This window comes from Mugil cephalus, chromosome 2 (genome assembly GCF_022458985.1).
Source record: "Mugil cephalus isolate CIBA_MC_2020 chromosome 2, CIBA_Mcephalus_1.1, whole genome shotgun sequence".
Lineage (NCBI taxonomy): Eukaryota > Metazoa > Chordata > Actinopteri > Mugiliformes > Mugilidae > Mugil > Mugil cephalus.
Window position 1 is genome coordinate 20,019,375 of NC_061771.1, and position 16,636 is coordinate 20,036,010.

The 16,636-nt window shown below is 43.6% G+C and overlaps 1 protein-coding gene across 2 annotated transcripts in view; it reads left to right on the forward strand.

The window, feature by feature from the left end:
• The window catches only part of LOC125004304 (protein sidekick-1-like), a 243,981-nt gene that overhangs the window by 144,988 nt on the left and 82,357 nt on the right, over nt 1–16,636 (forward strand). The window contains exons 6-9 of one of the 2 annotated variants that reach the window (XM_047578816.1): nt 3,958–3,984; nt 11,541–11,643; nt 13,831–14,006; nt 16,520–16,603. In XM_047578816.1, coding sequence (XP_047434772.1) covers nt 3,958–3,984; nt 11,541–11,643; nt 13,831–14,006; nt 16,520–16,603 — 390 coding nt within the window. The remainder of the gene's footprint in view (nt 1–3,957; nt 3,985–11,540; nt 11,644–13,830; nt 14,007–16,519; nt 16,604–16,636) is intronic. The other variant, XM_047578817.1, reaches the window with a different exon arrangement.

Below are 16,636 nucleotides of genomic sequence, written 5' to 3' on the forward strand. Positions count from 1 at the left end.
TTCAAACACACACAAATAAAGGAAAGTAAAAATAATAAGACCATTAAATTAAATGATTGTTCTCTCCTCTTCTGTCCTCCTCATCATAAACGCCTCGTATTCTGTGTTGTGGTTCAACCTGAGGTGTTTCACAAGGTTTGTTGTGTTGCCACAACTCACTAGTTTAGTCACTTCTCTATCTAGGACACTATCTCAAATGACTGAATTGTGAAAAGTATCGTTATTTTGCTCGATTTTAGAGCAAAGGACTTCAACAGGTGGTCTGCAACCCCTAGGGGTCCACGGAGGTACTGCAGGGGGCTGCAAAATCTTCGGTTGGTTGGACATGTTATATATATATATATATATTTCTTTAAATACACATTAATATGAATCCAACATATTTTAGTATAGGGATAGCTTAATATTGAATGCAAAATGATAATAATAATAATGTATATTTATAAAAAGCACTATCTGAGTTTAATGTAGAACACATATAGTAGGTAGGGGGTCCATATTTAATCTCTCCATCAGTTTGGGGGTCATTGAAAAACGTTGAAGACCCCTGTTTTAGAGCATAAAGATCTGGTATCGGAGGTGTCGATATGTCAGTATTGATCTGCACATCACTAGTTTGTAGATGGTATGAGGGAGGGAGGGAAGGAAGGAAGCCCTGGTGGGGCCGTTTGTGTGTAGGGTGAAGGGGAATCATGGGGTGTGTGTGTGTGTGTGTGTGTGTGTGTGTGTGTGTGTGTGTGTGTGTGTGTGTGTGTGTGTGTGTGTTTTTTTCTTTTTCTTTTGGTGTTGCAGCAAATCGTTGACCCACAGCTGGAGACTGACAGGTCAGCACCTGCACAGGTCAGCTGGAAAGGTAACGCAGTGAGACGTGACACACTGAGCAGCAGCAGCAGCAGCCTTTACACACATAAAGACAAGTCCGACACACAGGACTGTTGGGCTGAACAGCACAAGAACACACAAGTACTGTTCTATTCCCTGTTGTACACAAACACATAGACACCCCATGGTGCAGCGACACACACACACACACACACACACTGCGCACACACAATTGTGAGCGCAGAGGACGTGGTGACCTGCTTGTTTGTAGGTCCTTCAGGCAGCTGAATACACAACGTGGAATTTATGAATACAAATCATCCTAAAGGCGAAGACACACTCAGTATTTCCACATCACCTCTAACCATATTTTAAACACGTCACGTTAATCTCAGCCATGAGACTGAGCGGTGCCCGGTTTGATGTAAAGGCGTCGCTAAGCAGGTCAGGACCCACCTGATTATTGCGTTTGTGCGCATCTGGAAGCACGCAGACCGAGACGGCGAACGATCCAAGGAAACTGGAAACTATCGGGGATGTGGAAGTCACAGGAAAAGGTCCAGCCTGATGCGGCTCTGTGAGCGTCAGACGCTTTGTTGTGTTGCGAACGCGCACACACCCCCTTTGCTTGCGCCCTCTCTGCTGTCCCCTGATGTCCCCTTTGTTTCTCTGTTCCCGTTTGAAACTGAAGATGACTCAGAATGACACATCATTTGAATGCACACACACAACTGTGCAGCCCCCAGACCAAATCCAGCCTGTTCCTTTGTGGGTGTCTGTTTGCATTTGGGTGTGTTTGTGTGTGTGTGTGTGTGTGTGTGTGTGTGTGTGTGTGTTTGTGTGTGTGTTGTTGACCCCCTTTTTTAGTTTCCACAAAATAATGGACTTTCCAATACAGCTACTCTAATTAAACTTCTATGTTTGGGTACATGAGTAGTAGGTCTAGACATTTTGTTTTGTCCTGATTTTTAATTGCCAATGCTTCCCTTTGTCACATCAACACAGAACTCAAGCCCCGATATAATATAATATAATATAATATAATATAATATAATATAATATAATATAATATAATATACCGTTGGATGTATTCAGGTTCTACTTTATACTGTTTTCCTAACTAAACTAAGACAATCATTCATCCTGCCACAGCTGATGTGTAGTCGTCACTGCTGCTGGAAATAACGCAGGTTGACTTCAACAACAACCCCGTGTGCGGTTTTATTTATCAATTAACGGAAAACAACACCTTAGTCCAATCAACACAGTTTGGTGGGACCACCCCCGAGGCACAATTGCAGGTTTCAAGAAACTCGACAGGTTGCTCGTTCCTGCTTTTTGCAGCCTTTCGTGTGAACCGGTGCAGTCAGTCATTTGAAAAGCGGTGCTGTATTGCATTATACTGAAAAAGGTTTTTATCATAATAAACCCTAATAACAGCTTTTTAACATTTGTACCTCCGTGCAGCAGTGGGCATTGATTATTCTTTTGGGATCATTTGTTCCTTTTTGTGAACACTGATTATCTCCCCCTACTTTCACATCGCTGTTGTTTTGTTCGTTTCTTTTATTCTTTTTCTTTTTTTCTTTTTTTTTTTGAATCTGGTGTTTTCCTAATTTTTCCTCTGCCCACTGTTGCACATGTAAGTGTAGATTAAATACTAAAATACGTCAGCAACCAACATCTTCACCATGGGAGAACTTAATAAGTCAGTAAAATGCAACTTACATTTGGTAAAATGGTAATTTAATTACTTTCTTAACAAGATTCTGAATCTTGATGCCAGCTTTCAGTACTTGACAGTTCAATGCTCATTGCCTTGGACCCATTTTACTCTGTTCTGCTCCTTTTTTTGATTTGAGTTTCAATGCCTAGCCCTACTCCACGAACAAATTCGACTTAATTTCCAGCAGAAACGATGGAAACCTTTGAACTGTTAAATATTCAGTGTGTTTAATAGCTTCTTTGTGGATTCTTTGTAGGATTGTGTTTCCTCATCATCTGGCCTGCTCACATGTGTGTCTAAGACATAGGTCTTCAAAAGTGGGTCCACGACCCCTAAGGGTCTGTGGAGGTACTGCAGGGGGGTCGCAAAATCTTTGGTTGATTAGACAATTTTTATATGTTTTTTTTTTTTTTTTTAATTTCCCCCACAAATTTATATTTCTTTAAATACAAATTAACATGAATCCAACATATTTTAGAAAATTACTAAAAAGGGATAAGGGGTAGCTTAATATTGAATGCAAAATGATAATAATATGTATATTTATATATAAAACACATATAGTAGGTAGGGGGTCAGTACTTAATCTCTTCATCAGTTTGGGGTCCTTGGCCTGAAAAACGTCGAAGACCTCTGGTCTAAGAGATTTTGTGCTGATGCTGGTGTGATACATCACAGTCTAAATAAAGGCCGAGACAGACATTTTTTTCTTTTTTTTTTCTTCTTTTTTTCACCTCAACACTCGCAAGATCGAAACATAAACAAATGCAAACACATTCCTGGCGTCGGAGAGTTACTGAGCGGCTGGGTAGAGCCGTGGAGGGGCAGTGTATTGATAGATGAACGGTGTATGTAGATTTCTGCCGGTAGAATGTCAGTGCCATCATTTTTTCACTGCCTACAGTCTCGCTACCTACAGACTTATGATGAATGCTGGGAGAAAGGCAGAGGTGGAACGATAGAAGAGGAGAAGAAAAGAGGGAATGAGAGAGACAAAATTTGGTAGCTGGCAGTTGATGGATGGGCTGCAAACAGCTCGTCTTCTCTGGCCTCCATGATAACGTGGCGTTCTCTCTTCCTCTATGTCTCCTCCACCGTGTCATTAATTTCTCTCTGTCTTGCTTTTTGTCTGTATTTGTTTTGTTGTTGTTTTTTTCTCATCTTCTCAAGAAAGAGTCCTCCCTTATCCGGCACGCCTCCAAAACTGTACGACACCTTAGAGCTGCTGACTTTTGAAAGCCTGTGTTTTCTTTTGCTTCTTTTAATGTGTATTTCGTAAATATGTCTTTTTGCTCAGGAAATGCTCTAAACATCTAAATTATATCTCTCCCGTTTCCCCCCTTCCCCTCCCTCATATCTTCCCCTTTCTCCGACTTCTTTTCATCTCATACTCTGCGGCTGATGGACAGTTGGCAAGAAAAACCGTGGGTCAACAGGTAAAGAACCCATTTACATTTGCATTATCTTCACCGCTCTTTCTCTCTGTCTATCTAAGCAGAGACAAAAGTTGCCAAGGCCCTTAGCTCTCGCCATAAGGTCAGAGCTAAGAGCGGCGCAGCTAAATGTTTTGCTGAAGGTCACGTTGGCAGCAGCAGTGATGGGTACATGCGGTCAAATACGCTCTGCCAGTTTCACACTTTCTGCCTCGTGACGAGGAAAACGTTGAGTTCGAGGCCCCCTGTAACCTCAGACCTGCTCCGTCCGTTGATTGGTACGAGGCAAAGTAGTCTGATGGTGGTCCATTGTCATGTGACATTTGGTTTGTAATGCAATTTCTGTTTTTTTCATGCCTTCCAAGCTATTTTATAGTAATGTAGTATTTACACTGCCCGTGTAGTGAAACAGCAGTGACGCATGCTTCAGTTGCGTTCAGTGTTAATTTATCTGAAAAAAGGTGGATTCTTAACTTCTTGTAAAACATGAAAGTGGCTTGATGGGCTACTTAGGGGACTAGTATTATTGTAATTTCATGTGGGGAAACTTGCTAACACCATACATAACCGTATTTGACCATTTTCTGGGGAGGAGGTGACTGATATGGATTTTTTAGTGCCGATACCGATTTTTTTTTACGTCAGCCTTGGCCAGTACTCTACATGTTGCCAGTTTTTCTGAGCCAATATTCGGGGCCAACGGCGGCACCGCCGGGAATTTGACTTTCAATTCACACTGGGAATCAATAAAATGGACATATCAAGGCTTTTTTCATGGAACAAAATTTTTCAAAAAAATTCATTTTCATGTGCAAAGTCAAGGTCAACGAAGTGACCATATATACTCTCATGTAGTAAACTAAGATCAAGAAGTTTATGTGTAAGAAATACAAGAGTAACATGTATTTTCTAACATTAAAACATAATTGTTGTGCTGATACAGATACTTGTAATCACACACATTATAACAACATTATAACTCAGCGTTCATCTACAGCTGGACCCTGCAGACACTGCAGATCACATTTGATCTGATAATGTTGCCTGAACCTCTCACATGGCATCAGCTTGACAACTCGGACCCTGGTCTCCACGGCCCAGTGGTCTTCAACAGCTGAAAGCTCAGTAATTCCATTCTGTGTGGTGCACAAATAGGTTTGATACATGATATGCCTAATCACTTCAGGGCCAGAGTACATCATGCAGTACAGTACAGTGATGTCAGTGCAGTCAGGGGTGGGGGCTGGGGGTTCGGGTCTGATGGCAGGGTGGCCTGGTACAAGAACAGTCTCCCTCTTTTCCCTCTTCTCCCTCTTTTTCCGGATGATAAACATTAAACACATGCAGTAACACACAAATCAATAGTTATAAGGTCATGAAGCTGACAAACATGACAAATATCACTCATATTGACATATTTACAGACATGCATCCATGTCCACTGACAGCTAAAATCTAGACAGGATCTAGACAGTAAGCTATGAATGACTTCATAGCAAACAGAATAGATAACAGAGAGATTAAATATTAAAGTGAAAAGACTTCATTTGTTGTATATTTGACCAAAACATTAAATTGAATATTAAAAGCTGAGTTTAAAATCTGCGCTTTGCCTGACATTGAAAAACAAATATTATATATGGAACGCAGACGTGTATCGGACAACACCGATACCAGTAGAAAAACAGGCAAATATCGGCCCAGTACATCATCCGGCCGATATATTGTTCGATCTCTAGCTGCTGCAGTAATGGTGCATCAAAACATTTCTATCAGTCTCACACATTTATTCAGTTTCACTCATGAATACACACCACAACTCCAGACAAAGATGCAACAAGCTGCCGTTGTCAGCGCGAATGAATAAATCATACAATAACAAATCCTGACACCTGGTATTCTCACAGCCCAAATTAAATATGCCAGCCCACGAATGGATTCGTCTGTGTTTGAGTGTGGAATATATTGTCGAATATTTGGCCTCGTCGCCCCCGTTGGACCCACGAGGAAACACAAGTTGGGCATTGCAGGCAGTGCGGAGTGACGAGGGTAACTTCCCATCCAGGGAAAATGGTGACTTACAGTAGACACTGCGGGCGGATGTCGGGGTGATGGTGGGACTTTTGAGATGCCGCGTGAACAGTAGCTGCGACGGCAGTGGCAGCAGGTGACAGTGTAGCTTTCAGCTGCTCACAGTGAGCTGAGCAACCCGGGGGCTGAAGAGTGCTGCCATGCTGACAAGGGCGCACAGGATATGCAGTGTGAGTTTGGTGGAGGAGGCTCGACTTAGTCACAAGGTTTGCTTTATTCGGGCGACATTTTGTTTGCTTCATCCAACTTTCTAACTCATTTGGCGACGGCGTCACACAAGCACTTAGTACTTGAACTGAGCTGGAGGTAAAGGAAGAGGAGAAGACTCAATGCAGGGTCACCGTGGGGCAAATGCAAATAGAAATGTGTTAACTCTGATTATATGAGGACGTATGTTTGATGTTGCACTCTTGCTCTTTTTTGGAGCAACAACCACAGGAAGAGTTGTGTTTTCAGCCGCTGAGAATGTTGATTTTTTTTTTTTTTTTTTTAGAGGGAAAGGTATTGTGGCTCGGTTTTCCTCAGCGCACCAGAAAAGCTCGCAGGCTTAAATCGACTGCTCATGCACTTGTTTCGGTGTAGTGATGATGAAATGTTACCTCATTATGTCATTTTGGCTTCCGTCAAGCAGCTAAAAAAAAAAAAAAAAAACTGATACGATTCTCAAAATGAATCAAATAACCATTGAGGGCTTAACTTGAGTCTGCCTCACCACCACTGCTGCATGTTTCCCGGTTCTTCTTCTCCCCCCTTTGATTTCCCCCCTTCTCCTGTTTCCATCACTTGAGGTTTGTTTGGCAGCTGAAGGAAAAGATGAATATTTCAAATGGAGCCTCTTTCGCCGTCCCCCTCGCCTGCTTCCCGATGCGTCTGCTGGGACTCGGATCTTTACCTCTCGGTTGCGGCGTCGTGTGCGCGTGCGGCATGCCCCGACTTGCGGTTTCATATTGGCACTCGAAGGCGAGCTGCAGTCAGACGGTGACACTTAGCTGTCAGCATGCAGCATTAATGAGCACAGTGACGTGCACAAACACTCGCCCCGCTCTCACACTCATGCACTGTTCCCCGGAGAGATCAGCAAATAATCACCTTTTCCTCTCCATTTATTTCTGTACACCCGACAAAAAAAAACCCAAATGTATATAAACAAATAAATAAATGATTTTTTTTTAAAAGCTTTCCCATTTTAACTTCTTATATCCAGCACCGTTCTTTCTCTTTGACCTTTCTTTACTTTTCGGCTTCAAAACCTCACCATATTTCTTCCTCTCAAACTTTTTGTCTCAGTTATGAGGTCTCTCTGTGATATGTGTTAGCTGGCTGTGAACCCTGCAGACACATATCCGACAACTCTATTAATACACAGTCGGCTCACACCAACTTCCGACTTTGTGCACTTGCGTGTGTGCGAACGCAGAGAGAGGGATGTGTGTGTGTGTGTGTGTGTGTGCTCAGGCTTCAATCCCCCTGCTCTCGAGGCCTCCGCAGAGATTTGTCTGAAAGGCTTAAAACACACAGATCTCCAGTCATAGAAAGATCATACGCACACACACACACACACACACACACACACACACACACACACACACACACACACACACACACACACACACTCCGGCTTACTCACCGACACTGCTGGGAGTTTAGAGTGACTGACAGATTTAATGGGAGAACAAGCTGTAATCTGAGGGAATCCATTCAAAGAGGGATTTTATTCTAATCTGTGGATGGAATAGTCTTTCATCTCTCTCTCTCTTTACCTCCCCCGCCCTCTGTTTATCAGTCTCTATCTCTTCTCTGCCCTAAAGCTCTACCAATCCTTTTACCTCTTCCCCCCTTTTTTTTTTATCGTCCTTGATTTAATTTGGGATTTTTCTGCTTTCATGTGAATGACACACACACACAGACAGAGGCGAACACAGCTGCGTCACTGTAGCGACACTTAGCTGTCAATCAGGAGTGATTGCGCTGACGAGAGCGTTGTAACGTCGCGGTGCGTCACTGCCTCTTCGCTGCGGAATTACACTTACGGGGGAAAAAAAAAAAAAAAAGTGCACACTCGCAGGAAGCTCACGAGATTTACGCCTTTTCGCTCCCCATCATCACTTTTGATTTATTTATTTTTTCCCCCTTTTATCGCGCCTCTTTCTTTAATCAAAAGTTGCGTCTCCGGGTTCGTCGTTATGATATTGCTCCTTTATGGCGGAAGCCTTCCTTGCGTTGTTTCCTTCACTTCGCGTATTTCCCTCGCTCTGCCACATGGCGTTTCTCATTTGCTAAACGAGGAATCCAATCGAGTTAGATTAAACTTCTGGGCTCTCTTTGTCAGACTCCTCCCGGGGAGCCCGAAGCCGCCGCAGCGTGCGCGCGTGTTAACGCGGCCTGCCAGTTCGAATATTTCACCTCGCTCGAGTTGACGAGGATTAATTTAATAATCCCAGTTTAGGCAACTAAGAGTAAAGGATAAGTGAGAGGATGATCGGGAGTAGGGGGCTGGAAGATCGGCAGCGTGGAGCGAGATATCCGGACGAGATGAAATGATGGAGATTTCCCAGGAGAAATGGGATGTCGGACGTGCTGACGGAGAGGAAAGGAGAGCGCCGATCACGCGGCCGCGTGGCATTTTTCTTTCTCTTCTGTTTCCACCGTCGTGCCTGTCATTCCAGGAAGAGGAAGGCCATCTGCACGGTCCCCTCTTCCCCTTCTCCCTCAGCGTCGTCCCGCGTCCAACCAGTGTTGTGGTCATCCTGATTGCCCTCAGACACACGGTCCCAAGCTAATAGGTTGGGTTCACTTCGCCCTCCGCTTATTATCTGCAGCCGCTGCCGCCATTAAGGCTGCCCCGATGCTAACTAGTCCCTGCCTGCTTCCCACTCTGGAGGGCTAATGGACACTCTGGTCTTCTGAGCTCCCTGCTTCTTCTTTCTCCTGCAGCCTGTCCATCGTCCCCCAGTCTCTTCAAGTCTCCCACCCACTCCTGGAGCCCGTCCTCACTTCACCACTGAAGAGTGATAACAAGATGCTGCTCCGCGTACAGTGGAGCTAATATGACAAAACTGTCACATGTGTTCGTGTGTGTGTGTGTGTGTGTGTGTGTTAAGGAGAAATGTGAAGAAACTTGAGAGTGACGGAGACTTCCACCATTACTTCTTCCCTTTCTTTTGTGTCGCTTCACTTGTATTCCCCATTAATGACTCAACCTCTACCCCGAGTTGAATCATCAGAGAGTAAAGGTGTCAAGTCGCTTTAGTGTGTGTGTGTGTGTGTGTGTGCGTGCGCGCGGGCGCCTTATCGCTCGCCTGTCTCCCTGTACCCACTTGTCTTATTACACATCCGTGTGACAGTGGGATATCACTTTTCAGCGCTTTCTCCCCGATTAAAAAAGAGGGAGAAGGGAGAGAGAGAATGTGAAGGAGGAATAAAGAGCAGAGAGTCAATTACCACCTTTTCCTCCTTCCCTTCAAAGGGGAGATCAAAGCCGCGTCTCGCCTCCCCCCCCTGCCTTCCCTCCGCTTCCCCGCGCTTCCCCGCACTCCCCGCCCCTACCCCCTCCACCAACCTCTATCAGAACTAGTCGGTTAATTTGTTCTCCCTACTCCTCCCTCACTGGGAATCTACATATTCATCAGCCTGCGCGCGGGAAACCCAGTCATGTTCACACAAGCGCACACACGGCCGTAATGACAATGTATGGGCTTCACATACTGTACTGTGCCTGTAAAACATGTTCCTGACAGCCTCTTTTAATGCTTATGTACTGTTTTTTTTGTTTGTTTTTTTTCTGAGCAAATATTGTACTTTTCAAAAATTACACTGTGTCCTTTTCTTATAAGAGACTATTCGGGCTATAAATCACACTCACGCTCACGTAATAATAACCTTGCACACACAACACTATACTCTCCCACATACCTTTTTGCCCATAAATCATGATTCACGTACTCTTTTCTGAACACTGTCATCATAACTCACACACACACACACACACACACGCTGCCTTATTATCTTCAGCTCGTCATATGGCAGCTAAGGATTATGCTGTTTATAAGACACATAGTGTTGACGTGTGTGAGATGTGTCTGAAATAAGACACAGCGTCCATTTAGAGTCACTGGAAAGAGTCTCTCCTGTTACACACTCCTTCTTATAGATAGCCGTATAGCGTTTGCCTTTGATCCTGCTTCTTCTGATACTTAAAAATTCATTGACACGATTTATTTAAAGTGCACTGGCTGGAAACTACACAACTGGATCCATCTTCTCCGTCAGATATAATACGGTCTCTCTCTTTTTGCTCAGCCCAAACTAATGGCTTCTGTGCTGACACCGTCGCCCTGTTCTCACCTGGCATTAACAAATGTCCTGGGGGATCCGGTCTCACGTGGGCAGCTCGAACTAAAGGTGTGAACAGAAGCTCATGGAGGACTCATAAATAGAAGATCAGACTCAGGCTACGTTTTAGAGGTGGTCTAATCACCTATGATTGGGAATCACCCCATAGAGAGGTCTGGTCTTTAAAATTTCAAAATGTTTTTCTTTAAGATGAAGTTCCTTTTTATTAAGGTGATTTTATCCTGCAATAGTCACACAGCAGGTACTTGACTGTGATTGTGGATACTTTCAACATGATATACATAAATATATTTATGAGTTTATACATGACATTCACTCAGTGTGTGTGGAGATGAATTCTGAGGCCAGATGTGAATGGACATAGTCAATACTGTACATTTGTCACTAAATTAAGAACATCTCTAATGCAACGTGTCAAGTGGTTCAGTCAACAGCTGTGTACCGATGTGCACCCCAACCAGGCATAACATTATGACCGACCTTGTGCCTCCAAAACTGCTGTGACTCATCAGAGAATGGACATGGACCTAATGAGGGCGTCCTGTGGTGTCTGGTAACAGGATGTTGTTAGTGGGGGGTCTTTGGGTCCTGTGGTTTGAGAGGAGTGACCTCTGTGGATCATTTGGAGGGCAGGTCAACATCTTGTGCTGTTCTTTTGTGTCATTGCCATAGGGTGGTTGTGTTGGTCTGGTCTCGTTGGGTGGTACATCTCAAAGTAACACCCACATGAATGCCAGGTTCAAAAGTTTCCCAGCAGAACATTGAATTGTCACATCATAACGCCATTTACTTCTCCTGTCAGTGGTCATAATGTTGTGGCAAGATGGTTAGGTAACAATTATGATAAGCCAGAATCCATCCTTAAATTTCTGTTAGTTTCTAATTACATATTCGGGGTGTGAAACAGCCGATGCTGTGATGGTGCAGTTTTGTGTCTGTTAAATTGTTCGTCAGCGTGTTGCACTGTGGGGACAGTGCGGTTGTGCATGTGTAAAGGAGAACGCTGTAGCTATGTGTGTAGGAGACAGTTGTGATGTATGTTTGAGATTATGCTGCTGTGTGCAAGTCTGATTTATGAGCTAACCTGCCTCTCGTATTTTCTCTCCGTGTTGCAGATCCGGAGTCGGAGCTTGTGGCTCCAACAATTGTGATTGGCCCTAAGAACACGACGGTGGTGGCAGGGAGGGAGGCTACACTCGAGTGCATCGCTAACGCCAGGTAAAAATAAATAAATAAATGTTTGTGTACATTCAAGCAAACACACACACACACACACCCTCCCACACACAAGGGCGAACAATTCCTTTCTTCTTAGACCACACTGTTTTCTTCCAATTAGAGGACGCCACATAAACTCATAGCTCAGCAAGTCTCCCCCACTACTATCAGACACACACACACATTAAAGTTTCCGTCACTTACGAGGGTATCATCTATTTCCTGGATGTTTAACCTACCAGTAAGATAACCAGCGCAACCACTGCTTTCCCCACCCAAACCCTTTCTCCAACCAAATATTCATTCCGCTATTATGAGGACTTGAAGGCAGGTCCCCACAATGTGAGTGTGTAAGCAAATGTACGTCTCACAAAAATGGTAATACAAGTGCACACACATACACTGATTATGCGTTTACTCCAAAGGTCGTTCAGTCTAATCAGAACTTTTCAGAGCATCAGTAAATTCAAGAGTTGCCAGAAAAGTTTGTTACCAGCTTTTCGACACAAATTGTCCGACTGGTTTCTGTGCATGTTTTGTTAATGCAATATATTGGCATTATATCACTCATATCAGTCACAGCATGAGAAGTGCATATTATCTACTGTACCTACCACTGCTTTCTGTGTCACATATACACATATACAGTATAACACACCGAGAGATGCTTCACCCTTTTGTTCTATGTTTTATTATGAGTTAAATATTGATTGAAAGAGGTCGGGGCGATGAGTCTGAATTGTCTGGACTCAGCAGCCTCTGTTTGTTGAAGGTTTTTATTGGATTGTGTTATTTAGCCTGGGCTGTTTGGACGGCTTGGGTTTAAAGAGAGTCCTGTTGAAATTTTGTCACCTCCAAATGAACACAACTTACTTATCAAGGTATAGAAAAACTACTGAAACGTGCCCATGTTAGGTTATGTATATATATATATTGATTGAAAATTGAAATATCATTGTCTTCACCTCCAGGTGTATCGTCTGAGAGGGAAAGCTGCATCCTCTCTCTAAATCCCATTATTTATATTTTATTTTTTGACAGTATGTTATTTACATGTGGGTCACGTACACTATAGACTCGGCCTTGTGGCATAATCAACTATCACTCATGCTTACTCTACTGACCTGACTTCAGGCCTGTCTGGCAGAAACAAAATAATCCAGTATATGCGACAGAAAATATGTCACACGATCATCAAGATATTGAATCTGTGGCTGTTTTACCAGCTCGTCTTCATTTCCTCCATATGTCTTAATACCACAGTAATTTATTACTGCCATCAATATCTCCAACACACCAACTGGTAATGGAATAAAAAAAATGATGTTAATAAATCAAGAGCAATGTTATGTTAATGATCTCTATTCTAATGTATTCTGGAGATGACACAGAATAACATTAGCTTGTGTTACGAGCATGACTTTCTTATGGATTGTGTTTTTGTTTTTTTAATCATTTTGCCAGTTTATTTCTGTGCTTGTTGTTTGTGTTTTGACACATTCTGCCCCATTTTTCTCACCTAAACCCAACTGCAAATAGAAAAACAAAGGTAACAGACACCTACTGTGTCTTTTCCTGTTGTCTAATTTGAGCTTTAGCAACGTTTAATCATGTTTTGCGATGAGGTTTTATTCAAGAGTATTTGTATTTCCATAGCCCGCGTTGAACTATGACTTTCAATCAGTCTTTGATAAACTGCGTGTGGACGATCGTTCCATCTGCTGATTAAAAAATTGTTGCTGTCTAGTAAGTGGTGTTAAGGCTTAAATTGTTGAATGAAAGGTGCTAAAAACTGAGCTGCTTTCACGAATAGGTGCGGGGCCGTGTTAATGCCGCCTTACACAAACGCACACACTTGGCGTGCACACAAAAAGGCTGGTGTTCTGATGTTGTTTATCCAAAACAAAATTTCATTTTACACAAAAACCCATTTCCTTTCCCAACAGTTCGAGTAACAGACTCGCGCTCCTTCATGCTGAGTAGAGCTGACTGCTCTGATATACAGACTGTCATCATTCATTTCCTGCCTCATTGACAAATAAACTGATGGATTTAATATGTTGTAATTGCCTTCTGTCACCCTTTTCCTTTTTTTTTCTCCTCCAATTGTCTCTCCTCTCCTCTCCTCTCCTCTCCTCTCCTCTCCTCTCCTTTCCTCTCCTCTCCTCTCCTCTCCCCTCCTCTCAGACCACTGGATGGCCTTGTGGTGTCATGGAAACGTGACGGGCGTCAGCTGGCCAGTGGGCGTCGGCTCAGTTTTCACGCACCCACCTCGTCTGACACCGGGTTATATGTTTGTGAAGCATCACTTAGCAACAGCACTGCCAAACCTGTGGAGGCAAGGGCACACCTCACTGTAATGGGTAAGAAAAAAAGAGGCCTCTCTGTCTCTCACCCACAGTCTTGTTTCCATCTTTTCAGAGGAAATGACATTGACCCTAACATTAACTCGCACCTTAAACCAAAATCTTGAAACGTAAATTTTAATGACTTACAAATGGGAGCTGTTCGTCCCCAAAAGGGAGGCAGTCCCCGCAGTGCGACTGTGTTAACAGGTGTCTGTCCTCACAACGTGAGCAATACAAACACACACACTCTCCAACATAGTTGTCTATGATTGTCCCGGGTCGGTCCTCTAGCTCTCCCAGCATGTGATTAATTTATGGTTTACCCTCACTCTTGTCTTGTCCTGTACATTTTCAGCTCCAGGCACTTTTTTTCATTCCGTTTATTCCTCCATTTATTCGTACTTTTCTCCTGGAACTGTGACTGCGAACACCCCGGGCAACGGTTGTCAACTACAGGAGTACCCGATCAGAATCTGTTGTCCGCACTCACCAAAGAAAACACCGTCCATTGTGGTCATGAACATCTGTTGCATTCGTGTACACGCGCGCGCGCTTCATTCTCGCACGCGAAATGGCACCGCAGACACATGTGTGCCCGTTTGCCCGCAAGCTAAATTAGTTTTGTTCCCTGGAGTTGCCAATCAATAATAGAACACTGGAAAACGCACAAACAGGAGCCCTGGCGTCGCGATCGGCTCCTGTCCTCGATGTGTGCGCATAAATAGGAAACGGTACACACAACTCTGGCGGGGAGCATGTGATTGATGAAGCGAAACTTTTCTCCCCCAGTTCGTCAGCGTCTTTTTGATCTGCTGTGATTGTTGGAGCGAGGGAGCACCTAAGCAGAGAGAGCGAACTACCCACGCTTGCAGAATACTTACTAGTCAGAAAAGACCTGCCTGAATATTTATACCCCCACTCATTCTCTTTCTGTGCCCCCCTACATTATCTACCACCAATCTTACATCTACCTTCCCTGCCACCAGCCCCCCTCCCGCACCCCACAATCTCCATCCACATTATCTTCCTTCATTAGGCCAGCAGGACTGTTAAGGCTTGCCTGGCAGGGACAAAGTCTGCATGCATTCATACTGTATGTATCAGAGTAGACTAGAGTAGAGACTTATGAATACATTGGTACTGATCCACTTTTTATGCTATGGGCTCAGCAGACCTTGATGCAATGATGATGCAGGGATTCCTAAACAGAATAGTGTATGTGTCAGTGTCAAAGAAAGAGACAGCCTCAAAGGTATTCATTATTCAATTTCATTTCTTTTCAGCCCCGATCCACTAATCAGAATATGTATGATACTGCATCCCCGTGCTGTATACTGTACGGATGACTAGTGGTGCAAACAACAATATATCTGTTGTTGTTGTTCTCCGCCTTTGCTTTGCATGCGGACCGCAGAGAATCCGCGGAGGCCCAAAGCCCCGAAAGCCGAGCACCAAAACACTCGGAAATGTGTTTTGATGTGTTTCGGCATCTAGGTTCTTGCGCTTACCTGACTGAAGGGGATTAATGCATCTGCGTTATCAGTGCCACGCCACGCGGCTGTTATTCATCGTCTGTTTTCCTTCTCTCTCCTCGCTGCGCCCTTCCCCCCGTTCTGTTGTCAAAAGTCGTGCCAAATATCACCAAGCGCCACGAAGATAGGTGACAAACAAGTGTGTTGGTTAACAAGTTGCCAGGGAGTCGCGTTGGAGGCACTGTAGCTGAGTCTGAGTCTGGAGACACATGCACCTCGATCAAACTTTTTATTTTTTTTCCTCCTAAATTTAGCCCTGCAGTGCGTGAATAAAAAGAAACAACTCCCCTAAAACGAGTCAAAAAACTTCATTGTTTGTATCTTATTAAAACTATGGAGCCCTTGGGGAAAAAAGAAAAAAAAAAATACATCAAAACGTTTTCCCCCCCTCATTCAATAAGTTTGTATCTTCGCAGGAACCAGAATACACATTTATTATTTAGTTCATGCGCTGGACATTTCATTTTCCTCAAAGTCATTTTTCAGCGAACAGGTGACGCTACTGTGTGGAGCTGCTTTTCTGGAGATGCCAGCCTGGAAATGAATTAGGCGTCGTCTCTCCCTCTTTCTAGGCTTGCTGCATCGATATCTCTCAGTAAATATCAACAAATGGGGCATGCAGCAGTAGGTGTATTTCACATAATACGTGACATTACAGTAATGCACCACAAGGCACGTATTCATATTCAAATCGGGTTTTTTTATTTTTTTTTCTCTGCTGCTGTTGAGATTTGGAGCAACATTAGTGGAGATGTTTAGGAGGGGCTGTTATTGCAGTATAAAAAAGAGAGAATTTGTTTTTAAGTGTGTGGAAGTCATTGATTGCTCGAGATACTCAAAGCCAAGGGGGAGAAGTCTTGATTAAAGAATAAGTACTCGTTTAAACCGTTTTCAGGACTTTTTTACGGCTTGTTATTAGCTGTAAGCTATTTAATCCATATATCGATACAGAGTATGTTTTATGTTTAAGTGCTTTCAACTTTTTTTTCTCTGCAGAACCACCCACTCTGACTGTGCAGCCCAGAAGGATGATCGTTGCTGAGCTGGATAGGAATGTAGATATCCCCTGCCTGGCCACAGGTACGCATACATGCACAGACAGTATGCAACTGT